The sequence below is a fragment of the Protobothrops mucrosquamatus genome, unplaced genomic scaffold (genome assembly GCF_001527695.2).
Source record: "Protobothrops mucrosquamatus isolate PMUCROS unplaced genomic scaffold, P.Mucros_1.0 scaffold768, whole genome shotgun sequence".
Taxonomy (NCBI): domain Eukaryota; kingdom Metazoa; phylum Chordata; class Lepidosauria; order Squamata; family Viperidae; genus Protobothrops; species Protobothrops mucrosquamatus.
The window spans coordinates 346,465-373,168 of NW_015387036.1; the positions used below are offsets into that span (position 1 = coordinate 346,465).

The window sequence follows — 26,704 nt, forward strand, 5'->3', positions numbered from 1 at the left end:
CACTCCCTCCTATATGAAAAAAATATGGGGAGCTGCTTCCCAACCCTGAGTGAATTGCCACCCAACTCCTGCTTACAGGCCTTCCACCCCCCACGCCCACCCCGCTTTCTGGAGGAAGTGGGCACCCAGAGACGAGGACTTTGCTTCAAGCGGCAGGAGCTCCCCTTGGCCCATCCTCCGTTCCACAGTGTTTGCTACACACTGCGCCTGTTCTGCATGTCCGGGATCAGTCAAACCAACTACAGAGTTGGTTTCCGGAGCCAGGGAAGAGCAGAAATGAAGTTTTCACTACTGCTCAAACCACGTAAGCTCTCTCTCTCCTCACAGCATAGTCCGCTGCCCTCCGTGTCAAACTAGAACCAAATTCTGGAAGCAGTGCCCCAAGTTCTCCAGGCACAGATAGCACCCCGGGCAATTCCTGCAGCATCAAAGGACACAGCTAGCCGAGGATCTCATCTCTGTCTCTGCCTGGCATGGAGCAGCTCCCTCTGGGGCAGCTATGCCAGAGGAGGGAGAAGGTCCATATGCAGAAATTCCTGATGAAGGGTTCAGGCTATCCGAAGCGAAGACGGAAGGTGGCAATCTCCATGGGGTCAAGTTGGATGGTGGCGCTGTTGGGGGAGGCCGTGGTCAGCGGATACATCAGCGTCAAGGAAGAGGGCTGCACGGAGATCAGGTTCAGGCCCTGAAATAGGCTACCTAGGGACAGCTGAAGAACAAGAGACAAAAGCTGAGGGTGCAAAAGCCCAGCAACCCAAGATCCCCTTAATTTCCTAAAGCAACTTCACACGAACTACCCCCACCCCACCAGCGAATGTCCATTCCTGGTCCCTTTCCCTCCAGGGCAAGTGAGAACCTCCAGACATACCACGCCCTGGGTGGTGGTGCAATTGAAGCCCAGATTCCTGGCCTCCAGGCCGCAGTCAAAGCCCTTCCGGTGCAGAATCAGAGCTGTCTCAGCAGACGGCAAGGCCTCGTCCTGGGGAGAAGAAAGCCTGTGTACCACCTGGGAGCCCAAGGGCTTCTGCTCAGCAGGCAGGGAAGGCCGGGGAAGCAGGCAAGGGTTGTCTAGGCCGAGGGCTCGGCTTCTTGGCTCAGCTCTGGCAGGCCAGGGCTCACCTCTCCTTGCAACGTTCGAAGGTTGAGAAGGTGGAAGTCGCAGGGCACCGTAGTCGAAAGCGGCGCAAAAGACCTCAATGCTGGAGGGGGCAGTTTTTCCTGCACAAGCGGCATGGAGAGAACCTCCGCATTCAGGTGCATGGAGGTGATGTGGCTGAGCAGAGATGGGAAGCTGGTGGGCTGGTCCTCCTGGGCCTGCAGCAAGAAGGAGAGAAGATGGACGCAGCCGCACAAGCCATGGAGCCTCACCCTCAGATGAGCCCCAACAGGAGCCTCTACGGTGGCTAAACTATTGGCTACTAAGCATTACGCTGGGCTTACACACACACACGCCAACAGGGCAAGGAAAGGCCAGACTACACCACAAGACCAGATTTTACCTCTGGGCTTTCAGCCTTGCTGCTAGGGAGGACCAGGTCTCTCAGCATGGAGGCCAGTTTGGAAAAGAAGCTGGAGCTCTGGGGGGTGGGGGTGGGGCGATGAGAATAGGTAGGTTACCAGAGTGAATATCACTGCCTCAGATCTACACTCCTCGTGGACAGGAAGCTGGTCATTCCCTCAGCAGGGCTGAAGAAGAGCCGGCTCTGTATAGTGTCCTTCCTGGGGTTGATCCACTTCCTGCCTTCTTCCCCTCCGGGTCTGTTTGGATCATCTCTCTTGGGCTTCCTTTATTGCCCTCAGCCCGTTAGGTCTAATATCTCTTAGATGGACCTCTACTTATATTTATTCCCAATAGAAAGTCCTCTCTCTCTCTCTCTCTTTAATCTCCTCCTCCTTGGCTACTGATGGGTCTTCTTTTCTCTGCCACTCCTGTTCTGAACTGGAGACCCTGGGTATAAAATCACAGCCACGAAGACCATTGACTGGGGGAGAGGAATGCCTTCCCCTTTCCCTTTTGAAACAGAGAAGAAACGTTTCGTATTTCTCCTGGCAAAAAAGGAGACGGGGGGCAGCAACGCAGAGGGGACGGGGGCAAGGGGCAAGGCCAAAGAGCTGCTTCAGAGTCCTTTCTTGGGCAACAGATTAGGCGGGAGCCCTTCCACGCAAGGATCGTTGCCAGGACTGCTCTGCCTTCCAGAGCCAAAGGAGAAAATTGGCTGGGTCCCCAATGGCAAGAAGTGAGTTTTACTCACGGGTGGATTTAAATCCATTCTCCCAAGTCCTTCTGAATATCCAGTTCAATGAGACCTATCTGCAGGCACTCAAAAAGTTTCCCCAAGAAGTCCCAGGCAAGGAAGGAGGCCCGATCTAGCGGGGGGCATCTCTGGGGCTTCCTACCTTGTTTGCCGAGCTGAATCGCTCCAGCAGGAGGCGGAAGCGATGGCAGGTCCGCTTGTTGTCCTTCAGACCTTGTCCTAGTCCACGGTTATCATCCTGCATGAGACGCCGGTCCAGAATCACCTCCAGCTGGCCTGCCAATTCGTGGAGAGAAAGGAGAAGCCCCCCCCCAGTCAAGAGGTGCCCCCGTCCCACCACCAGGATCTCTCTGAGCAAATGAAGGATTCTCCCAAACCTCAAGCACAGCGCTCCTCCTCCTGGCTTTCCCCCCAGACTGACCGCTGGGTGCTTCTGTACCCATTCCATCACACTCACCGCTGCCCAGGCTGGACACTCCCAAGGCCTGGGCTGTGTGCAGAGTCAGGCGGTGCTGGCTGTCCTGGATGTAGGCCATGACTGGCATGGGATAGAAGTTGGCCTGCAGTGGCAGCTTCTCCAGGTACTGCCGGGGCTGGATCTGCGGGGCAGGTACAGTTGGCAAACCTGTGGGCGGCTTCTCCAGCTGCACCAGGGAGGGGGTAAAGGGGGGGGTTCAAGCTTCTGCCAGCCCTTTACCTGGAAGCCATTCAGGTCAGTGAAGAACCTGCCCTTGCTCTCAATGCTGCTGCTGAAGCGCAGACCCAGCTCCCTGTTGACGTGGTCACGAATGTCGACCAGGCAGGAGATCTCCAGGGAGAGGCCGTCCACCCCTGTGGCCAGAGACGCAGCGTGATGTGACTGGCCCACTCTGGGCCACCACACCCCATCCCGCAGCGCGGCCAAAGTTCTCACCTGGCACATTGTAGAGCCGGACCACCTCTTGGACGTGCTGGTAGTAAATGGCTGCCTCTGAAAAAAAGGGCCCCTCGGTCACCCGCACCACCGGAGGGTCCTTGGGGGTGTAGGGCTACAAAGAAGAAAATGGGGGGAGCCGATGCAAGCAGGGAAGTGGCTCTGATCCAGCTTAAATCTATTTCTGGCCTGCCTTTTACTAGTCTTTAATGGTACTACATAATGCAATTTAAAAACAATTACACCAAGGTGCATGTTCGAAAATGTTAACAATTAACAAGCTTTTTGGGAGAAATCCCAGATTCTAAAAAGAAGCAGCAGCAGTAGCGGCTGTCCTGAAACCATTAAACCCTCTTTGTAGCACTTATCAAATATTAGGCAGAGCATTTTCTCCAGGGAAGCGATGAGTAAGTCATCCATCAAAGTCAAGCAAGCACTGCTGATGTGAAAGCAGGAGCCCAAAGCCATCCGTGGCAGAATCCAGCAGGCAGCCACACTCTGCCAGTGCATCCATGGCTGGGATGTGCCCCTCGCCCACCTCCCCATCAGCAAAGACCGGGAGTCACAGAGGCTGCTTGCAGGTTGAGGATGGGGTGGCCTGAGTGTAACAGCTGCTTGACTCGTGCTGGGAACAGACAGAAAAGGCTCTCCCACCTCCCACAAAGGCTGCCCTCCCATCCCTGGGGATGAGAAAGGCAGTGTTTCATGCCCATTTGGAAAGCCACGAGGCAGCATCCATCCTAAGCAACCCTGCTGCATCAGATCCCCTGGCCCACCTCATCCAGTGGTCTGCTCTCCCAGCGGCCAACGAGGTACCCAAGGAAGCCTGCGAGTCTCCCAAGAGACGACTAGGACCCCCGTGACTTGGTCCCACCCTTTTGGAAACCAGCCAAGCATCATGTCTCATGGCAGACAGACAGACAGACAAGATGCAGGCTCAGCAGGCTGTCCAAGTGAGGACCACTTCTGTCTTCACCCCTTCCCAGGTAAAGGTGAGCAACCCCAGCCCAGGCAGCCCGCTCAGACCTTGGCTTCACCATCGGGCAGGAAAAGGTAGGCACCGCTCTTGTCCTTGGTCGTCCGGGTCCCGTAGATGAGGAACTGGCTGCTCAGCTGCTGCTCCCATTTGTCGCCAACATGATGCACACTCTGCAGTCCACAAGCCGAGCACCAGTTAGTACATTTCCTCCCCCTGCCCTCCCTTTTCCCCTCCAGCCTTGTCCCCTCTGCGCGTCACCTTGAGCGAGCCGCTCGGCCCTGAGAAACAAGCTCTCAAGTGCTGGTTCTCCAGGCAGAAATCGTCCACAGTGGTGGGCAGGACCTGTATGGGGAGGGCTTCGTGCTTATGCCCAGCGAAATCACGGCCGTGCAGGAAGAGGCGCACCGAAGAGGTCAGCGTGTTGTGGCTGTCAAAAGACTTGACCAATTGCAGGATGGTGAGGCCCAGTGCCGGCAGGCGTATCATGACAGACACCTGTCAATGAAGAATAAAATAAGTCTGGTCCTTCAGGCCCATCCGTCCACGCAATGAAGGCTAAGACCACGGCAAGGTTCTTCCATAAAGTCTGCGGTGGGGCCTCTCGGGGAAAAGGCCGGGCATCCACACACACCCATGCCCTCCCCCAGAAACTTTCCCGATTAATTGAGACAAAAGCTGGAATATGAAATTCAGGTCCACACAATCTATGGTCCCCCTGGACCTGCAATCTTACAAGATTTGTCTCTGTCGTCCCTGTTTCCCCTGCCAAGTCTCCCAAACTACCTGGAAGACATCGGGCACCATGTTTGTGGCAGACTGCCACTGGGCACTGAGCTGCACAGCAAGGGGCTGCCCTTCCTCATTCAAGATGCAGACCCGAGGGGTGTTCACCAGCAGGGATACCACAGTCAGGCGTTCTTGCTCCAGCGGATTGAATACCACCACAAACCTGCAAGAGGGGTTAGCAAGCACTGTACCTGGTTCCACCAGCAGCAGAACTCGGTCCGGACAGTTGCCAGACCCCACTTCCCCTGGCTGGCAGCACTCCCGCCCCCCTTCTCCCACCTGGGTGTGGCATCCAATTTGATCACCATTTTCTCTGGCAGGGAGTCCTGGTTGAGACGGGTCTCATCCTGGAAGGGAGAAGGAGACTGAGCGTGTCCCAAAGAGGCCCCTACCCCTTCGCTAACATTCCTCCAGGCATAAAAGGCACAGGGAGATGGGAGCTCACTGCGCCAAGGAAGGGCATTGCCATGTCATAGTGGTAGGCCTCCTTGTCTGCCAGGACCAAGTAATGGGCAGCATTGATGATGACCCTCTTGGCATTCATCAGCGAGTGGAGCATTCTGGGGTGGAACGAGAAGGAGAAGGTTAACCAAGCAGGAAGCTGGGCTCCGCTGCCCCTGTCCAGCAGCCAAGGCTTGCTCCTACCTGACACCATAGTCCACCACTACTGCTTCCTTGGCGGTGCCAGTAATGGCATCGTGATGCTGGAAGAGCCCCAGATTGCGCCGGGCGTCTGTGAGCATGGCATAATCGGACAGTGGGTACCTGCTTTCCATGCCAACGTGGCGGGCGTGACTCAGGGCCAAGCTGTATAAGGTCTCAGCAGCCCTGTGGCAACAGGGCAAAGAGGCCATTAGTTGCGCAAGGCTGAAGTAGGGTTCCCCAGCAGAGCCCCTCCCCCCCGGGGGGCCACTCACCGGAGATGGGCTTCGAGCACTCGGCCCATGCTCTTATAGAAGGGCCGGGAAGTGTAGTAGCCTGTCCAGTAGTGGTCCTCCCGGTCTGCGTAGGAAAAAAAGTCCCCACTGAGCACTGGGAAGCCCGGCGGGTTCATGCCCGGGATGATGCCCATCTGCTTGTACAGGGCATCAAAATAGTCTGAGAGTGTCCCAAACTGGGCCTGCAGGAGAGAGCGAGCATCACGTCAGAGACCAGGACCTCAGCGAGGCACCCCCCCCCATCCTGCCTTCACCCTCCTTGGCCAAGACCGGGCAGGACACCTGCACGTGCAGCTCTGGACGGGCATTCAGGAAGTCAAAGAGGCGCTGGTAATTGAGGAACTGGGCATCCCATTCCTGGGGCTTGTCGTAGCGGAAGTCATCTCCCAGGGGCACCAGCAGGACGCTGCTTCGGAACAGCTTGGACTTCTTCCGGTACTGGTCAAGCAGAAGCTGTGCCCTGGGGAGGGAGGAAGCCAGGCTGGCTGACAAGGCCCCCCGAGACTGCTTGGGAGGCAGGGAGGGAGGGAGAGCAGGGCACGAAGAAGACCAAGAGGAAGAAAGCAGGAAGGGCTACAAAGGCGTTTCAGAGGCGGGACCGGTCCCGAGCCCCTCTCGGTCACTCACCGCTCGGCCACATTGCTGCTGGTGATGGCCTTGGGAGGGACTTTCCAGGGACAGTTGATGCGCCCACCTGGCAGCCTCTTGAAGTCAAATTGGCAGCAGATCTTCGGGTCAGGCCCACAAGTGTGGGGCACATCATAACTGTAGAAAGGCATCATGTGGCAGAGGAGGTCTGTGCTGGAGTCTGCATCTGGGGCAGGGGGGCAAACCAGAGCAGATTCACGCTCCTGCCCACCCAAATGGCCCCCGCAGGCCCCACCTAGACCAAGCCGGCCTAGTCAACTGACATGAGGGGGCAGCACATCCTGGCTGCTGGGGAGAGAGCCAGGCTCTGCGTGGTTGTTGGGGGGGGTGCAACAGGAAGAGGAGGAAAGTGTATTGGATACGTTTGCTGCCTTGAGCTATTTGTAAGATTAATCAAGGCGAGATACGAATAAAAATTCCGAGGGGGCTGCCCAATGCTCGGGAAGACGAGTGAGGGCAGGGTCCCCAAGCCCTCACCCCAACTCTGCCTCCAGATGAACTCCAGGCTCTGAGTAGCTGCAAAGTGCTTCTTGATGGCATAGTGGACACGCTGGATGAGCATGCTGGTCAGGTTAGCCCGACGCAGGAGGTAAGGCATCGTGGCGCTGTGACCAAAGGGATCCACTGCCCAGCCGGAGCGTGGGGTCACCCCTGCTGAAGAGAGAGAAGTCACTCGCAAGGCCGGCTGCGGCCCTCCTGCCCAGCCCCCTCTGCCCTGCCAAGGCAACGTCGACCCTGCTGGTGTCCTGCCATTCGGTCTACGTGAGTCCTTGTACAAAGGGGTGCTATCAGCTTCCCCTCCAGACTCTCCTCCTCCTCCTCCTCCTCCTCTGTCAAGGCAAAGCAATCCATAGCTTCCACCTGCCAGCAAACTGGAGTAGAAAGCCATAAACCTGGCTGGAGGTGCTTCTACCTCGCATTCGGTGCCCCGGCACAGCCAGACTCTCCCTCCCGCTCTCAAACCAGGCCTTTAAACATACAGGACGTGGCTCAAAGATGAGATGTGCCAATGGAAGCACATCCCATGGAAGGCTTTCCTCCTGGTGACGGCTTGCTTCTTTCTGATACAGCATCCAAAATTCCAGCCTGAGAGCTACTGGAAGTGCCCAGCTACAAAGATGGGGTTCCTCCCAAGTGGCCCCAAACCCCTTCCAAGCGATGCTGTCACCAGTGCTTCTGCCTGGCCCTCGCACACCGCCGGCCTCAGTCACGGCACTCACCAATGTTCTTCTCCAGCCATTGGTGCCCTTCAATGAGCTGGTCAATCATGGCAAAATAGTGGGAATTAGCTTCATCTGGCATCACCCAGCCTCCTGTGGCCATCTCAAGCTGCCCATTCCCTATGAGCCTGCAAACAAGAGCTCTGGGTCAAAAAAATCTCCAAAGGAGGCAAGTGCAAAACATCATTCCAAAATGTCTGAACATTTAAACCGGGCTGGGCCAACCATTTCTGAAGCGTTTTATCCAGAACAGTCCCATTATGAACTCATTCAAATTCAAGACGTCTAATTTTTGGAATGATTGGAGCCACCTGTAATAGAGCATTCTGAACTAAAGATGCTCAGATATAAAATACCTGCACCCTCCTGCCCACTCAAGCCACAGTCTAGATATTCTCCAAGAGTGATTCAAACTTTTAAAAAATTGGTCAAAATATCCCACAAAAAAAGCCAACATCCCCAAACAGAATTTCTGAAATTGTACCACATGGTTAAATACAAAATACACTTAGCACATCACAATGGCAGTTTTCACATAACACCCAAGCCACACAAACTCCCTTTCAGCTTAACACAGTGGCCTGGTTCATGCACAATGTTCACATATAACAGTATGGAATAGTACCACTATGTCCCATATGTAATATTATTTCTTTGCCTGTATATATTTCAATGAAGAACCCTGTCTTTGCATTTTTTGGCTTGTTATCCCTATGCAAGCTTTTATATCATTCTCTTATATTTTTCATCTATATTCGTGTATCTTTGAAACCAGAAATAATTGTTTCCTGCTAACACTCTCTGTTCCATCAGCGTTACACTTTCAACACTTAACATCCTACTGATTTTTTATAAGGTGGGTGGAAAACCAATTCTCAAATTCCCCAATGAAATTTGGGAGCAATTTGTTTCAGCTTTTGTGGGTGACAGAGGAAACACAAACAAATGTATGATGTCCAAGTTGCTTAGGGAGATGTTCTTCCTCATGACCTCTACTGCTCAAAACAAATTGTACATCTTTTGCAGCAGACTAGTTCCTCTAGTACTTCTGCATACAGGATTATCTCTGTGGTTGAAATGTTTACATTTCTGCACCAAGTCCTTCCATGGCATGGATGAGGCCAACTAAGCTACGTTACACTCAACCCATGATATGACCCTTCTAAAGTTATGTTTCCCAAATTCTGAAATCAGAAAATAAATCACACATCCACACACCGCCTGCAGTTACCTGCGGACTGCAGCCCGTTTTTGGCTGCTGATGTTGTCCCACCATTTGGAGAAGAAGGAGATTTCAGACCAGATGAAGCGCCGCCGGGGGTCTTCCTGCAGCTTCAGCACCATATTGTTCAGAATGTGCTGAGTCTGATCGACGTAGTATTTGTCAAATGTCTTGATCCAGCCTTTGAGTAAGAGACAAGGGGGCATTATAACACACCCATCACAAATATGTTGACACAGTAGCTCTTGGCAAAAAGAGGAGATGTCAGGAAGAGAAATTGAACAAGAATATGCTACTGTGGTCCCAATTTGCTACACATCTCTTGCCGTATCATTTCAAGGAACTATAATGATTGAAATAAAATGGTTTTTATGAAGGTAGACTTTGCAGTAACATGCCCATGGCTCAGGTTTGAGGAACCTGGAGAAGAGCCAGTTAAAACTTCGGTGTATGAACAAAAGCAGCAGCAACTTTGTTCCTTGTGACTCAAGCAAGCAAATATTTCATATATCTAGGAATCAATACCCCTTTCTCCCTGACACATACTGATCAAGTGTTTTTCATTTTAGATGAAGAGCTGATTATATGAGATTGGTAAATGGTCTAACTTTAAATAATGCTAAAGTGGATCTGCTATAATTACTTTATTGGATATCGATAAGGCTGTTGATAAAACACATTAGCCTCTTTTCTATTCTTTCAGAATTATATTTTCCTTAGCAAACATGTTAAACTGCTTAGATGTTGCTAGGAAATAAAAGGCTGCCATTTCTTCAGCTGATCCGGTCTTTCATCAAAAAAAACCCCTCTTTGCTTCTCTTGCTGTTCAGCCAGAACCCGCTTCCCTGCATCGCTTTCCTCTTCAAAGGAGATCCCATCCTTCCTCTGCTTCCTCATATTGGACCAGCTTTCCAGGCTCCCCACCAGAAAGCCTAGGGACCCCGGGCTCTTATTCTGTTAACTCTTAGCAGGCCCTCCTGTATTGGGCATCCCAGAGAAAACCAAAATGAGGTGCTGTGACACACCCCTTCCTTCAGGAATGCCCCGGGCTTCAGCATGCCCAGCAGTGGCCATAAGTACTTTGGGCCTCTTGGGAACACAGCTTGGATGATTCACAAAATGACTGACCCAATCAAAGCAGCCAGGGAAGCAGCACCAAGTCCTCTGAGGGATCTCTCTCCCAGCCCCCCCCTCCCTAGCCCCAGGATATTCACCCTCTACCAACTACGAAGCGAAGGGGGTCTTTTTTAGGTTGTGAACAAGGCCCTGACCATCCTTTTCATTTTCTAAGGAACCTCTTGGAAATCCAGAGGCATTCTTGGCAATCAAGTTGGTTCCAGCACTTTGCTTTGTACTGTATGTGCTTTTTAAAAATGTTGTTCAAAATAATCCTTCAGCACACGTAGAATGGGGCAGTAGGCCTCAGCTTCCAGGGGCCTTTGGGAATCCTAGATGTCTGCAGTGTCATGGAGGCTCTGTTTATCTCCCACACCCAGGAGAAGTCTGCTCTGACACCTGAGCCTTGGGGAGTTGTTGGCATTCCCAGATAAGCCAGACAGGAAACACAACCAGATTGCCAACTTAAAGTCATCAAGCCCATGCCACAAAGTAAGGTGAGCCAAGCAAGCTCCTGTTCTTCTATCTCAGGGGTAGGCAACCTCGGCTCTTTTATGACTCGTGGACTTCAACTCCCAGAATTCCTGAGCCAGCCATGCTGAGGGGAAAGGGAGAGGTTTCCATGCTGAGCCGTGCTGGCTGAGGAATTCTGGGAGTTGAAGTCCCCAAGTCATGAAGGGGCCATAGTTCCCCCATGCTGGCTGAGGAATTCTGGGAGTTGAAGTCCACGAGTCATCAAAGGGCCAAGTTTGAAGACCCCTGGTTTAAATATTTAAATATTTTTCCTCACAGTCACGTGATCAAAATTCAGGCATTTGGGCAGGGGTAGGCAACCTTGGCTCTTTTATGACTCGTGGACTTCAACTCCCAGAATTCCTGAGCCAGCCATGCTGAGGGGAAAGGGAGAGGTTTCCAAGCTGAGCCATGCTGGCTCAGGGATTCTCAGAGTTGAAGTCCATGAGTCATAAAAGAGCCAAGGTTGCCTACTCCTGTTCTATCCCAACTGGAAAATCCAATCTAGAGGCTGCCTTACAAGCCAACATATTGTGCAAAAAGGGAACAAACAGACCAAAACACTCCCTGCCAGCAATCAGCACCCAGATCAGCAGAGGTTAACACCAAGGTTAACATCAGACCAGCAATCAAGACGTAAACAATACTGCAATCAAGGAATTGCCAAACAGGTCAATAGTAAACAGCCCAACCAAGAACTTCTAAGACCCAAAACACCAACACTGACAGGGCAAGAAGCCATTGGAACATCAACTGAGAGCAAACCCCGCTCCCTGCATGGACGATGTTACCTAGTTTGGGTTATGAAACGTCTGCAAGAAAACAACCCAGCTCAAAGAGCACCAAGGATTCCAAGGTTCAGTCTTGAGCTACCTATATATACTTTCATTTCCTTCTCTGTTATATTGTTTTTTCTGAGGTGCATTTGCTTTTTATGCGTTTAATTTCTTTGGTTTACCATTTAATTCTTTTCTGCCTCTGTAACCACTGACTCCGAAAAGTAAGCATTGAAGTGGGGATAAATCACATAGGAAAAAAATGAGGATAAGCCTCTGAGCAGTGGGACATTACGCTCAGGCCTTTCTCCTTCGCCACCCAATTCTGCATCCTGCCCCTCCAGGACCGGACCTTTTGGGCCCACCAGCTCCGCACCCCCCTCCCTGCCACAGCCCCAGGCAGGCAGCCCCGAGTCCCGTCCCACCCCCCCCCAGGGAAGGGCAGCCTGCCCGCGCCTGCCTTCCCCCCCCCCCCGCCGTCTGTCTCACCTGGGTCGTTGTGGGAGTGGGGCACCACGAAGACCTGCAGCGGCTGCGCGTCCCACTCGTGGGGCTCGTAGGTGATCTCGAAGCCCTGCTTCCACGCCCCGCCGTCCTGGTTGTCGTAGGGCAGCAGCGCCGACACCGCCAGCATCTGCGGGCCGAGGAGGTGGGAGGCGGTAGGGGCGTCGGGCGGCTCCCCCTCCCCGGCTTCCTCCACTCACACACACACACACACACTCACCTGCAGGTCGGGCTCGGGGCGGGCGGCGCGCGGGCCTGGCCGGCAGTCTCCGGGCGCCACGGAGAAGAAGCCGGGCCGGCCGTTGGCGGGCAGCGCCCAGGAGCCGTTGGGCAGCCGGACGGGCAGCGGCGCGGTCCGCCCCTCGTGCCCGGCCGTCAGCTCCAGCACCGAGTCCTTGATGCGGCCGATGATCTCGTGGTTCTCCTCCAGCAACTGCTCCAGTTGCTCGATGCGGCTCTGCAGCGCCGAGATCTGGCTCTGCGCGGGGGGGAGAGAGAGGCTGGTCAGCCTGGGGGACCCCCCTCGTCCCCCCCCCGCCNCCTCCTCCTCCTCCGGCGAGGCCGAGCCGGGCCCGAAGCGCCTCGGAGGCAGGTGGGGCGCCGCCTCGCTCCCCCAGCGCCCGCCGCAAGACGGGCCTGGGGCGCTGGGGGTGCCCACGGGCAGGCTCCCCGGCTTGGCGCCCAGGGCCGCTCCGTCGCCCCCGTTGTGGCCTGCGGCTGTGGCCCCACAAGGGCTACGCGAGGGTGGGGGGAGGGCCCAGCTGCCCAGACAAGGGCTCCGCTCCTCGCCATTTGTGCCAAAGGCCCGAAGCAGCCGCGGTGAGTTTCCTCCCGGAGCCTCTTCTTGCCCTGAGGGGCTCTGCGGGCTGTTAAGGCCCCTCCGTTTAGCCCAACGTGCCAGCCAGTGGCGACCTGGATGAGTTGTTGAAAGTGTTGTTGAAGCCCTAAAATTGGCTTAATAATGACCAAAACATTGGCCATCTGTATCTTCCCACTGAACTGGCACATTAAATAACTTCAAAGATGGGAGAGACCAAAAGAGGCAAGCATGGATTTACGATTGGCGATGGAGAAGCAGCAGATGCACATCCCCAGGGCTGTGGTGATGTTCCTAGAAGGGAGGGCAGGGCCAGCACCTGGTTCTCCTGCAAGAATTGGTCCCTGGGCCTGGACCGCTCTGGGGTGGCCTGTTGTTACTGGCCATAGCAGTTTAAGGAAGGAAGGTCGTGCCAATAAATTACTGATGCTAATTCCTGATTTTTCCAGAGCAGTGGTTCTCAACCTTTTTAATGCAGCGACCCCCAACCGGTCATAAGTCGAGGACTAAACCGCTCATAAGTCGAGGACTACCCAACCGATCGTAAGTCGAGGACTTTCCCTGCCCGGGAGCACCGCGCATGTGTGGTTCCGCCCCCTGCGCCGGCCGAGGCGTAGCTGGCAAGCGGCAGAGACGGAGCAGGCCGACCACCAGCTGGCCCAGCCCAAGGGAGGTAAGGCACCCGCTGGAAAAGGGGGGAAAATGGCGGACAAAAAAATGGCGGACAGCCTTGCTTGGCGACCCCCGTGAAATGGTCGATCGACCCCAAATGGGGTCCCGACCCACAGGTTGAGAACCACTGTTCCAGAGGCTTTGTTTGGGAGCTATCAAGACAAGCCGTGCTGCTGCTTTCCTAGAAACCGTGATGGTTTGGTTGATCTGTTTCATTGGGCGAATGTTCTGGCCTCCTTTCAATCCTGGATTGTTCGTATCATGTGGATCTGAACAGATGCTGCTATATCGGGGCTGTAAATGGTGAATATTGTGGCAAGTTTTGGATGAAGTATCGCCTGCTTTGTTTCTGGTATAAGGTGGTACTTCTATAACCATAATGAAGTGCCACAGTTTAGTTTCAAAGGAAACATTAAAACCTACCTCCACCCCATCACAGGGAAGGGTTTATAAAATACGAAGCCTCTTACTCCTTCAATTCCTTCTTCTATAGCTTCGCATCTTGTCTATTTTATTTGAGGTGAAGATTGGAACTTGCTTTCAATTAAGCATGCATTTTTGAGAATATAATCTGGACATTATAATTATTATTTTCAACTTTAGAGAAAATACAGATGACTTCAAAGAACGAAGCTTTAGGTCTCTTCTGGCCACAAGCAGGCAGGTGACCTGATTGGAGACGGTCTGTATATGCCGGGAGTGAAAGGCCATGGTCTGGGATATCAGCACAGCATAGGATTTGAGAAGTGTCCATGCAGACCTCCTGAGATTAGCGTTCTCACCGCTGCTTCTTCTGAATCACAATCAGGTCTTGGAGCATGCTGCTGAAGCTGGGTCGTTTGTGTGGCTCGTATTCCCAACAATTTAACATGAGCTGGTATACATCTTCGGGACACTGGGCTGGAGCACTCAGACGAGTACCTGGAAAAAGGGGCAACCAGGTTATGGAAAGGACATCTAACAAGAAACAGAGCCACCTTTTCACAGCTCACTTAATATCTTCCTGATGGATCTGCAGGGAAAATAGCAACTAATTGCCGAATCCCCATGGCTTGGCCGTGACATTTACCCCTGTCACTTCCGACCCTCTAGCTTCCTACTTAGGTCTCAAGTCTCGTCCCCAGGTACACAGCAGCCAAGCAGTTCGGTTGGGAGAAGTCTTAGTAAACGGTGTACTGACGTACCTGAAACGATGAGACACGGAGGAAAACCCTGAGTGGGAAGAGGTGTCGAAGTGCCCAGACGACCAACAAGTATAACCGTATGCCACACCGTGGGTCCGACTTTCGAAGGGTGTCGTCCTGGGGTTTCGAGGTCTGTAGTGAAAGACTCCTTATGGCTGGATAGGTGGGGAGAGTAGCAGGCATGAGCTGGAAGCATGGAGGCTGCCCATAATCTTCAATCTTTCTGGCAGGGATTGGACAAGGTGGTTGCAAGAAGCTCAATATCCACGGTAGCGGCTGAAAACCACCCAGCCAAAGCTCTGCAGCAGGCCTGGACTATGGCATTTGCAGGGCCAGAGCCTCGGAACTATGTACCGTAACTGAGTGCCTCTGGGGCTGTCCACTTCACAGGGATTTGTTTCATTCCACTCGAGGAGGAGTAAACGCCATCTACTTGCTCCCGTGACATCCCAAAATCACTGATTTTCAGAGTGTTATTTTCCGCCACCAGACAGTTCCGTGCCGCCAGATCTCTGGAAAGCAGCAGAATCACAGATACCAGTCAGGTGGTTGCTCGGAGGCACCGTTGACCCAGGCTTAGGGGACACTAGCAATTGTGAATACCTGCAGATGGCCCCGCTCTCTCTGGCCACTTGCAGACCCGTGGTTGCAAGTTCATGAAAGGACAGCATAGGAAACAGCCAATATCCTAACCCAACCGGGAACCTACGGTGCCTTGGGGAAACATCCAAACCACCCAAAAGGGAACGTATTTGCTACTTCTGCTTTCTTCCTTTTTCATCTACAGTATGCCAGCCTTACAGGGCGACGTCTTTATCTTATATGGGTCAGCTTTGCTGGGTGAATTGCTTATAAAAATAAGGCTTTTTCGATATTTGGGGCTTTTCTCTTTTTAGAGAAGCCCGTCTTTGTTCAGCTGAATAAACACGTAACTCTTGAAGGCAACTTCTGGTTTCCTGTATTTTTTAATCAAGCAAAACCTCAGAACCTGCGTATCAGCGCCTGAGTCATGCTCAAGTCTAGTTGTGGTCAGGTACTTTTCCAGCAGCCTCTGCAAATGGCCATCTCGCTATTTCTCTGCCCCTTCAAAGAGAGGGTCCCCTGGCTTTTCCACCAGGGCACAAGGCAGCTGACTCGATCGACTCTCGCTCAGCATAACCCTGCACTCTGATCGCAGCAATCAGCAGCCTCGGAGAGATTGGAAAGGGCCAGCTGACACCCCCAGGCAGAAGCATCGGGAAGGACTCAGCTAAACCTACCACAAAGCCCTCCTGACTTGGCTGCAGGTTGGGCTGAGTAGACTTACCGGTGGATGCAGCGCTTGCTGGCCAGGTATTCCATCCCTGCGGCAGCGTTCTCCATCATCTTCAGGAGCTCCTTGACTGTCAGCCGAGCCCTCTCGTTGCGCAGGAAGGTCAGGAAGTCGCCCCCTGGGGAGGGAGAAGGCAGAGGCTCATGCCTGCTACTCTTCCCACCTTAGGTCGGTATTCCTCGGGGACAGGAGCATCCCAAGTCATGAAATCTAGTTCAGCCTTTCCTCAGCAGAGAAAAGAGGAGGGGCACCTGGGCATTCATGAAGTAGCCGCTATCAAGGTAGGTAGAGAGAACATTCTTAAGCCAACATAACGGCCAGCCCTGGCCTCCATCATTACTTCCTGGAAATGTTGGTGGAGGGCAGAATCCAGGCTCCAAGTTTCAAGAAAGCAAGTGGAGCAAAAGGACAGACTTACCCTTTACAAGCTCCATGACGATGTAGATTGGCTGCTTCTGAGTACAGACTCCAATGAGCCGGACAATATTAGGATGGCTATACTGCTTCAGGATCCTAGAGGGAGAGTAGACGCAGCTGGAAGGGGCAGGCCATAATGGGCTTCTCAGAGCCTGGGAAAGTGGATGGCTGTTGCAAAATATGCAGTGCAGAAGATCTGCATGTGCTTCGTCAGAAGAATCGCTAGCACTCCTCCGGGTATCGGTGGGTGGTTACCAAGAGGATTGGGATAAACTGAATGGTACAGTAAATGTTGCCAAGATTTCTGTAACCTAATCCCCTTCTTCAATATCTCTGGTTAAGAAAGACTTGCAAAAACAACACCGAAGTCTTCATAGCCAGCTTCCTTGAGCTGTGCCTGCTGCCTCCTCTCAAATGCTCAGAAAAGAGGAGCCCCCAGTATCAAACGCAGATATGCCACAAGACGGCAAAGCAATAGCAATAGACTATTGGCACTTAGTGCTTTACAGCCCTCTCTAAGCAGTTTACAGAGTCAGTATATTGCCCCAACAATCTGGGTCCTTATTTTACCGACCTTGGAAGGATGGAAGGCTGAGTCAACCTTGAGCCGGTCAAGATCGAACTGCCAAGCTGCTGGCAGCCAGCAGTCAGCAGACATAGCCTGCAGTGCTGCATTCTAACCATTGTGCCACTAAGGCAGGCTCTCCAGGCTCTCTGCTGATCTGCCAGAGCAGGCAGAAGCTCCGAATGCCTCCCTCAGGGAAACTGGCCAGTGAAGGAGCTATGCGTTCCCTCACCTTCTATTGAAAGGGAGATCCTGAACGTGGCCTTGGTGTCTGTGCTGCAGTGATTGGCTGAAGGCCTCAGCTAACAAAGAGCCATACGTACCCAGCCTCCTGTAGAAACCTGGTCTTCAGCTCATTTGGAAGCGTTTCACGGCAGGATTTCACTGCCACTGGAGTGTTACTGCCACGCAATAATCCACTGAAGACCTCTCCAAAATTGCCCTGTGGAATAAGGGCCGAGACCATGTAGCAGCAGCCCCTCCTTCAGCATGGCAAGGAGTAGCCAAAGGCTGGAAAAGGGAGCTTGAAACTTGCTGCATTCTGGCAGAACCAGCAAGTTCCTAAACTTCTGAAGAACAACTATTGCTAAGTGCCTTCACAACTCACCTTTCAGAGAGAAACACCTGCCACTAACACAAGATTGCAGCAGGATAAAAAACAACAATTGGAAATCAATTCAATGAAATGAACTCAGGACTCCGTAAACAACATTAAACCAACACAGCAATACATTTTAATCAATCCCTGGAACAGAACTGAGATCATATTCATAATTATTTAAAACAGGCCTTCGTGCAGAACTATCAGCTAAATAAGCCCTTCCCCTAATCCACAAAAAGGTCTTTTAGCTCCTTTGTACGGCCAAAAAAAAACCTTCCAGAGGAACAAAGAGTATGATTCCAGAGTCAGGTCCATCCCTAAAGGCTTGGAGCCAAGAACTCAAAGGAAAATAATGCAAAGGCCAACAAAACTGTAGGGTGAACTTGTGCAGCAGTGAACACAGAGCCCGGGGGATCCAGAGCAGGGATCTGCTGACACAGAGCCTGCTGACCATGTGCCCTTTCAGTGAAAGACTGGACAAGGAGCACATCCAAAAGCGGATGGCTTCCTTTTCAATGAGGCGGGGGGGGGGGGCAACGCAAGTTTGTAAAATAACCTATTGCTCTAAAAGGAAAGTTCTGGGCATGGATGAGGGCACAACAGATCAGCCAGGTGCTTCCTCTATTCAGAGGGGTTGCTTGGCTGAGGCATCACTCACCTGCCCAATGCGCTGGCCCAGCACAACGTCTTCATGGTCCAACACCCACTTGTCCTGGGGGAAGAGCAGCCCGTCATTTCCCCCCCAGACGCTCTCCAGCACCCTCTCCATCACCACCATCCGGTTCCTACCTTGGGGACGGGCTTGACCAGCACAATGCCACTTTTCTTCGTGATGGGCTGCCTGGACTTGAGGAAATGGTCAACCAGCAGCGGAATGGTGGGAAAAGCCTCACTCTCCAAGCGGTACAGATTCTGGGGGAAAGAGCACCCCACCATTACTCTGGAAGGCTACATTTTGTGGGGAAAGTCACTTCCCCTTCTACGCCACTGCGTCCTCTTCTACATTTTCCTAAACGGAACAGGATTCTCGTACCAACCTACAGCCTCCCAAGCCAGCTGGTGGCAGAATGGTATTCCACACTAGATCTCCTACAAAGAATTTCCCTCCTGCTAACTTCACTCTTGAAGAAGGCCAAGAATTGTGGGTTCTATCGATACATAAACTGTATACAAGGTCACAGTACACAGCTGGCCCAAGATCATATCCAGCTAAAACTCGCAATGTAGAGAACAGGGAATGCCATCCTTTGCACAGAAATAGCTTTCTTCTAGAATACACCAGAGTTGAACTGGTGGAGCATGTGGCTCAAATTTCTTTGAGCAGAACTCCAGCCCAGGGAACTATCAGGCAGATGACTCCATGCTGTCTACTCCTTTGCCATCCACTCCGCTTGCATGAGCCTTCAGGCCCACCACCTGCCAAATTCTGTATGGGTGCTCCGATGTCAAAGGGCAGCACTGAAACTCAGCTTTGGTGCGTTCACTGGCAATCTCATGCACAGGATTCTGGACTCCTTGGGGATCGGTTCTGCTCAATCAAGGTCCCTAGGACTTTCCTACAAAGGGCCAGAAATGACAGCCAGTACTGGAGTAGAAGGCTTGTTCCCAATAAGCAACGGTGAATGGAACATGCTTGACTTGTTTGCACAGGCAGGGGTAGGCCACCTTGGCTCTTTTATGACACGTGGACTTCAACTCCCAGAATTCCTGAGCCAACATGGCTCAGCTTGGAAACCTCTCCCTTTCCCCTCAGCATGGCTGGCTCAGGAATTCTGGGAGTTGAAGTCCACGAGTCATAAAAGAGCCAAGGTTGTCTACCCCTGGCACAGGGTGTAGCCTCCCACTGCTGCCCTGAGGTTCCCCCGAGCACTCACATCAGCAGCCTGCAGGATAAGGTGCCGTGGTTGCCCTTCCCACAGCACCGAGAGGACGTACTCCTGTTTGCCTTGGCTTTCACGCACCAAGAAGTCACCATTGGTCTGCAGAAGCTTCTGCACCTCCATGCGGGGAATGGCACCATGGTACCAGGCCTGCTGCCCAAGGGGCTTCTGCACCTCCGGGAGCTGCGGCAGAGAGGGTGGCAGCTGTGGAAGAGACAGAAGTTCAAGGCACTTTCCTCGCTCGTCTCCCTGCATGGGAAGAGCCACTTCCGGCACCAGGAGAGGACGGGAAGATCCCTTCCGGGCAAATAAGAAAGCAAGGAGAACTTGGAGAAGGCAGGAGGGGAAAAGGAGAGCACAGCTGGCCTTGGAGAGGAGAAGGAAATGCAAGAGAAACAGGACAAGCTGAACAATCATCCACTACGGGCAGTTCTCCTTTAGTGACCACTCATTGAGTGACCGATTGCAGCGGTGCTGGGCAAGGAGACTTACCACCAATCCTCAAAGTTGCAGTGCTATTGCAGTGACCCTGCGGCCGTGTAATCACGATTTGGCAATCGGCATGCAATAATAATGGTTGTAGCATCCCGTGGTCACATGATCACCATGGCAACCTTCACAGCCAGCTTCTGACAAGCAAAGTTGATGGGGAAGCTGGCAGGAGGTTGGAAGTCACGGCCGCATAATACCATGCTTAAGGCACAATTTCTTTAACGGCCGTTGCCAGAGCTACCACCGGATGCCAGTGCAGCCACGTGATTTTATGACCACCTCACTTAGCAATAGAGTTGCCAGTCTCAATTGCAGTTAACTGAGGACTATCTGATCAGTGGGTATGTCTCTCTCTCTCTCTCTCTTTGTGTGTGTGTGTGTGTGTGTGTGTGTGTGTGTGTGTGTGTGTGTGAGAGAGAGAGAGAGAGAGAGAGAGAGAGAGAGAGAGAGAGAGAGAGAGAGAGAGAGAGACGTGATTTTATGACCACCTCACTTAGCAATAGAGTTGCCAGTCTCAATTACAGTTAACTGAGGACTATCTGATCAGTGGGTATGTCTCTCTCTCTCTCTCTCTTTGTGTGTGTGTGTGTGTGTGTGTGTGTGTGTGTGTGAGAGAGAGAGAGAGAGAGAGAGAGAGAGACGTGATTTTATGACCACCTCACTTAGCAATAGAGTTGCCAGTCTCAATTACAGTTAACTGAGGACTATCTGATCAGTGGGTATGTCTCTCTCTCTCTCTCTCTCTCTCTCTCTCTCTCTCTCTCTCTCTCTCTCTCTCTCTCTCTCTCTCTCTTTGTGTGTGTGTGTGTGTGTGTGTGAGAGAGAGAGAGAGAGAGAGAGAGAGAGTTGACATACTTCTTATCAGAGAAATAACTCCTGTTATACACTCACTATTCATAAAGATCATTGCTAACTAATGAGGTAACTGCTCACAATCAACATCACTCCTAAGTAAGTGTGAGAGACAACACAAGGGCACCCCACACATGTGGGAGGCAGGAAGTTCATCCTTAGGATCAGAACTGAGAAGAGGGAAGAAGAACCCCAAGGCTGCATTCAGGCAGCAGCTTTAGCCTGTTTGTTCCAGGCTGGCTGGCAAAATCCGCTTCCACACGGCTGGCAGAGAGGACAAGTGGAAGGCCAAGCTGGGCTGGGCATGGTTGGGGTGCAGGAGGCCCTTCGCTTTGGAGAGACAGGCTCTACCTGTCCTTGAACAATAGCAGGTAGACCAAGCCACCCCACCACCACTGACACACACACCCCATGTTGAAATAAGTTAACTTGGCTTTTTTGGGGACTCCTGGGAAGTGACAGTTTGACACTCCCGAAGATCCAGCTGGGAAGCTGCACAGACAAGGCTTCTGTCGGGAAGGGGCGGAAAGGGCCGGTCCTGGGGCCACAGCTATATTTTAGATTTTTACTATATTTTTTTACTCAATTTCTATAACAATCCATTTCAATGACTCTGAGCAGTTTACAATTCCAATCTGCAAAAGCAATAAAAGCATTTAAAAACAATAAAACATCCACCCTTATTTTATTTGCTCAATTTCTATGAGCCGGGGATGGGGCCAAAGCTGAATTGTGGGGACTGGCCCTTTAAGGAGGGGTGAGAGCCTGGGGACTTTCGGAGGAAAAGTGTGCAGAGATTGTGCACTCTGATTGTGACAACAAAGGGCATTCAAGGCCCGACTCTTCCTTCAGGAGGCCAGAAGAAAACCCAAAGTGCAAAACTGTAGACAGGAAGATGTTCCCTTGCGGTGTTTCTGTCAGTGACTGGTGACTGGCAAAGGGCCCACTTTTCTAATGGATAAATGGCTGCTCTCCATTGAGGAACCGACTCTGGTTTGGCTTTAAATTGCTCAACTTCACTGCCTCTCTGCTGAATTTCTTCTTCTGGTTTCCTCTTTTTTGTCTGACCGTAAGAAATGCCTGTAGGTCCCTCAGCTCTGCCCAACTGACGTTGCTGCAATTACGCCACTTTCCGTTCGTTATGAAAAGCCAACAGATCCAGAATCAGCCTAGCTACCTTCGTACTTTGCTCAGACTGAAATCCTTTTAATTACGGACCTGTTGATCTCGCCTCTGGATTCTCCTGCTTCTTGTTCCTTCTTTCTTCCTCCTCCTCCTCTTCCTCCTCCTCCTCCTCCTCCTCCTCCTCCTTTCACGTTTTTAGCATTTTCACACGTTACATTATTTTAAGAATGTTAAGCTCCAATTTTGGGATGGTGGCAGTAAGACGTTTTTAATTATTTTATCCCAAAAACAAAGCTAGAAAAAAAATGTGCTACTTCTGAATAAATGCCAGTTTTGCCCATTCCTCATCTAGCATATTTTAAGAGCAAATGTTTGGGACTTTTTGGGCTTTGCCTAACTGGTCAGGAAATCCAGCTGGGCAGGGAGGCAGTGAGAAGCGTCAAGCAAGGATGGCCACTCACAGAGATACGTGGACGGAAAATGCCTGAGATGTGATTCTTCAGGGCCTCCAAAGCTGGCGGCGTCCGGCTCCAATCTCGCTCAGACTCCTGCTCCTGCCAGAGAAAGAAGGCAGAGGGTGAACTTGGTGTGAGCAGTGGGGGGAAACAGCCCAGAGAGCCAAGCTCAGCACTATGTCAGAGACCACCGCAGAGCAGCCCGCCAAGGCTTGGAGTTCAGCCCATCCAAGTGGCAGGGCGGAGAAAAAGGAGTGACTGGACCAAGCCCGTTGCTTGTGCCCCTCCTGTCTCCCCGATCAGCACAATGGTCAAGTTGCCCTGAGGCAGCCTGGGGCCATTCAGACATGCTTTGCTACCACCTTGCCTTGCTGACTTGGCAGGGCACTGCTTATACTCACCCCGGAAGAGAGTGACTGCCTGTCGCCCTGCAGATCAGGGACAGGTGGAGGGTCCAGGGATCCCAACTCATCCAGCTTCTGTTGCAGCAAATCCCTTTGGGCCTTGAGTTTTTCTTGAGTGCCCAGAGCAAGATGGAAAAGGTGGCAAGCTTCATGCAGGGACTTCTGCCTTCCCAGGAGGAGGATGCTACGGAAGAGAAAGAGGTGCATTGGATGGAGCACCCAAGGATAAGGCAGCATGCACGGGAAAGGATGCTTTGCCAAGGGCAGCACATCTGTGGCAGAAGATCAAGGGAGCCCTCAGCCCTCCAAAGAGGTAGGAGATCTCTGGCACAAGACATATTTGCATCCAGCACGTGGCTTCCTCTGGGTGGGCCACCAAGAAGAGAAAAATAAAAGCTCCTCTGTGCAAGAGGAGCATTTCTCTTAGATTACTCGCTGCTTGAAGAGAATGTGGGAATGAGTGAGTAGCCTTCAAGGACCACCTTGAACACGCCCCCACGCCTCCTACTTCATAGGGGCAGGGGTGTAATGTTGTGGGGCATCAGACAGAGAAAAGAGAGGGTGGGGAAAGGCTTTGGAGCTGTAGAATGAGTGGCAGGGAGTTGTGCTGTTGCCCCATCTTCTGGCCTCTGGGACGGAGAGCCACAAGGTGTGTTTCACACAACCTCGCAAAGGGAGAAACAGAAACGAAGGGCTATTCTAATGGCAAGCATGCGTTGCAGAAGTGAGCTTGTTACTCTTCCTTGGCCTGGCCCCTCAGGATCTGCACCCTTCCCTTTGGGTAACAGTGGAGGAGCCAGAGTGGCAATTGGGCAACCTCTGGAGGTTCCTGCTTCAGTGGCACAGGCTCACCGTTTCCCTGGGCTCCCTGCCATCTCATCGTTCTGGATTTCAGCTTCCAGCATCTGGACACGCTTGCGATGGCCGTCAGCGCTCTCTGTGGCGCCGATCAGCTCCTCCTCCAGGGAGATCAGCCTGCAAAGCAGAGAAGGGGGTTTCCTGTCTCACACACAGAGGACAGCCCCATAGTGAGTTTTGTGTGCCCAGGCTCAGCTTCCAGGGTGGCCAGTCGGTGCAGGCTGGTCTCTCTTCTTCCGTTCCTCCTCTCCCCCCCCCCCCGGCCTCAGCAGTGCCCATGCAGGTGGGCTGGATCACCACCTCACCCAGGGGCAGCCTTCTTCCCGGAGGGCCCCGCCTTCCCCTACACACGTGTGTTGCAGGCTTTCCAGGGTGAGTTCATTCAGCTGGAGCTGCCCCTCTTGCAGGACCTCCGTCTCAGCCTCCTCTAGCAAACTCCTATCAAAGGTCACCAGGCCTGGCATCTCCTGCTCACACCTGGAGAGAGAGAGAGAGAGAGAGAGAGAGACCCCAGCCAGCCTGAGAACGAAAAGCCCCCGGCCCCTTGCTCTCCCCGCCACCCAGGAGATAAACCCTCAGCAGACCGTACCTGCAAGGGGGGAGGAACTCATCGTAGTCAATGTCTGGCTGGATGCGGTCGATGGCCCTGACCATGGCCTGGTGCACAGCCACCATCTCCTCCTGTACCAGGCTTGTGATGCTGGCGTATTCTTGCAAGGTTGCCTTCCTGTTGGTACAAACTCAAGAGGATGAATAGAAAGAACAGCGTTCACACATGCACATTCGCTTCCCTCTCTGAAGTCAGCAGGATTGTACAGAGCGCAGACAACAAGAATGAAATACTAAGCCAAAGAAATTAAGGCGTGAGGTAAGAAAAAAGGGCTTTGCTAACTGTACCCCAACAGTGCCCACTCTCCCCGCTCTCCCTGCTGCCTAGTTTTGTTTCATCTTCCCTCCTGAATCGCCCTCGGCACAAGCCCATCCAGGGTCAACTGCTGCTCTTACGTGATCTGGGTCATCTCCTGCAGAAGACCGTGCAGGGACTGGAGAAGGCCGGGCAGGATCTGCTCGTAGTGAAGGCTGTGCTGCACTTCCGCAGCTCGCAGGGCCAGCACGTACTGGTTGTGCAGGGAGTAGAGCTTCCAGAGGCTGCGGACGTATCTGTCCTTGGCCTTCTCACGTTCCTTGTCTGAGGACAGAGCCACAGAAGTGGAAGGTAGGATTAGAGTCCAGCGGTAGGCTCTTTTATGACTCGTGGACTTCAACTCCCACAATTCCTCAGCTAGCCACGCTCCGCTTGGAAACCTCTCCCTTTCCCCTCAGCGTGGCTGGCTCAGGAATTCTGGGAGTTGAAGTCCACGAGTCATAAAAGAGCCAAGGTTGCCTACCCCTGGCCTAACCAATCACTGACAAACACTAGCACCATCTGGCATGGTCTCTGTCTGTCCCAAGAGGCATCACGGCTAGGATTTCTTTGGAGACATCAGCTTGGCTGTTGACAGGGAGCAGGATGTGGGATGAGAAAGGCTTTGCCCCCATCCTGCCCCTGGCGAAGGACTCACCTTTGCTGGCCTCCTGGTATTTGCGCTTTGCCTGCGCACACTCTCGGATGTGGCTGCGGTACTGGGCTCTCAGGCGCTCGGGCTCTTGCTGGGTGGTCTGGAAAAGCCAAGAAGGCAGCTCAGAAGGGCTGTCAGCCCCAGTGGGTTCCCCCCCCCCCTTCCTGGCCCTTTCTCCCGGGATCCTGTTGGTGCCAGGAGGGCTCAGCCAAATTGCTGTACCCGGATGAAATCCTGGTTCATTTGTTGCCACTGTTCACTGTAGCACCGGTGCAGCTGATGCTTGTCTTGGATGAGCAGGGCCAGCGTGTCCAGGGGTCCAGCCACCAGGGCTTCCGCGTGGCGCTCGAGAGCTTGGCTCAGCGCCTCAGTCTGGGTCACCAGGGACCACCAGCACTGCAAAAGAGAGGGTGACCAGGAGCCGGCAAAATCTGGCCTAATTCCATGGGGGGACTTGGGGTACTCTCTAGATGCAGTGCCAGTTTAAGCTGGTTGCGGAAAGATCTTTCTGAAGAAGGGCTTTACAACCAGTTTGTACCAAGTGGAGGCAGGACAGCTGAAGGAAGGCCTGCCGGCTCTCCCCTTAACTGACCCCCCCCCATGGCGGAGGGAAATATGCCATGATCGGAAAGACCCCCAAAACCAGCGGGCTCTCTCTCTTCTCCGGCAGTTTGGTTAGGGCTGCCAGGTCTGCTTCCAAAAAATAGCGGACAAGCGGGGGGGGGGGGGTTAAGTAGTAAAAAAAGTAGACTGTACAGCTTTAGATTACGTACCATTTCATCATAAAGCTTTTGAATAAAAAATATGTCCACTATTTTGTGAAAAAAAATAGTGAACATAATGTGAAAAAAGTGGACTGTCCGCTCAAATAGTGGACACCTGGCAACCCTAAGTTTGGTCAGTCCCAGCTATGGGTTTTTTTAAATGCATTTTGACCGTCAAATCAACCTGACTCCACGCTGGAGCCTCTGGCTCTTTCAGAAGGGGCGCCCTTGCCGGGTCTCTCTGAAACGGCCCCGCAAAGAGTCAGAGCCCCGGTGGAGAAGCGCCAAAAGCCTCGGCCGCGGTTTGTAACTCGTCTGCCGCCCTCTTGAGCCACCCAAGAGCCGCGCCCTTCCGCGGGCATTTCGGACGCGCCCGAGGCCGCTCTCCCCGCGAGGAGCCCGGAGCGGACGGATCGGGGAGGCGCCGGCCGAGATCCCGCCCGGGGCTGCCTACCTGGCCGATCTGGCCTCCGAGGCGGGGCTGCCGGCCGCCCTCCCGCTTGCCGGCCAGGCTGTGCATCTGGTGCAGGAGCGCCGCGTACTCCCGGTCGCTCTTGGCCCGCTGCCCCATCCACTTGCGCAGCCCCTCCAGCAGGCGCACCTCCGCCTCCTGCAGCTGCAGCAGGGCGCTGTGGCCCTCGGGGCAGCCGAGCGCCAGCCCGAAGCCCATCGCCGCCCGGCAGGCAGGCAGGCAGACGGCCGCCTCTCCCGCCCCGTCCCGCCTCGAAGCCCTCGAGCCGCGCCTGGCTGGCTGGCGGCCGGGAGACCCCCCGCCCCTCCTCGGGCTACCTCGCGCTCTCCCGCGGCCCCCACAAGCCGCCAAGGCGCCCTTCGCCGGTCCGGAGGGCAAAAGAGGAACAGGAAGCCTCCCGGCGCC

General features: G+C 53.3%; 2 protein-coding genes across 3 annotated transcripts; both read right to left on the minus strand.

Moving 5' to 3' along the window:
• Nucleotides 1-320: 320 nt before the first annotated feature.
• On the minus strand, nucleotides 321-14,726 carry MAN2A2 (mannosidase alpha class 2A member 2). Its single transcript, XM_029284619.1, has 25 exons — nucleotides 14,632-14,726; nucleotides 14,488-14,543; nucleotides 14,142-14,280; nucleotides 12,091-12,604; nucleotides 11,856-12,000; nucleotides 8,971-9,142; nucleotides 7,740-7,867; nucleotides 6,997-7,170; nucleotides 6,499-6,685; nucleotides 6,154-6,331; nucleotides 5,851-6,053; nucleotides 5,579-5,761; nucleotides 5,379-5,493; nucleotides 5,213-5,280; nucleotides 4,931-5,096; nucleotides 4,406-4,642; nucleotides 4,195-4,317; nucleotides 3,169-3,283; nucleotides 2,953-3,086; nucleotides 2,713-2,854; nucleotides 2,398-2,531; nucleotides 1,500-1,577; nucleotides 1,120-1,314; nucleotides 869-979; nucleotides 321-709 (listed from the first exon to the last, which is right to left on the minus strand). The coding sequence occupies exons 1-25, from the start codon at nucleotides 14,724-14,726 to the stop codon at nucleotides 554-556; spliced, it is 3,948 nt and encodes a 1,315-aa protein (XP_029140452.1). The 3' UTR covers nucleotides 321-553.
• FES (FES proto-oncogene, tyrosine kinase) lies at nucleotides 14,719-26,497 on the minus strand. Of its 2 annotated transcripts, XM_015818609.1 has the most exons (16): nucleotides 26,282-26,497; nucleotides 25,286-25,459; nucleotides 25,067-25,163; nucleotides 24,510-24,693; nucleotides 24,078-24,231; nucleotides 23,856-23,971; nucleotides 23,499-23,621; nucleotides 22,644-22,830; nucleotides 22,249-22,335; nucleotides 19,313-19,522; nucleotides 18,228-18,350; nucleotides 18,097-18,150; nucleotides 17,161-17,279; nucleotides 16,274-16,368; nucleotides 15,850-15,973; nucleotides 14,719-15,055 (listed from the first exon to the last, which is right to left on the minus strand). In XM_015818609.1, the coding sequence occupies exons 1-16, from the start codon at nucleotides 26,495-26,497 to the stop codon at nucleotides 14,890-14,892; spliced, it is 2,229 nt and encodes a 742-aa protein (XP_015674095.1). In that variant the 3' UTR covers nucleotides 14,719-14,889. The 2 variants fall into 2 exon arrangements, with proteins under 2 accessions (XP_015674095.1, XP_015674096.1); XM_015818610.1 differs by lacking the exon at nucleotides 25,286-25,459 and having other exon boundaries at nucleotides 25,067-25,233; nucleotides 26,346-26,497.
• Nucleotides 26,498-26,704: the final 207 nt, after the last annotated feature.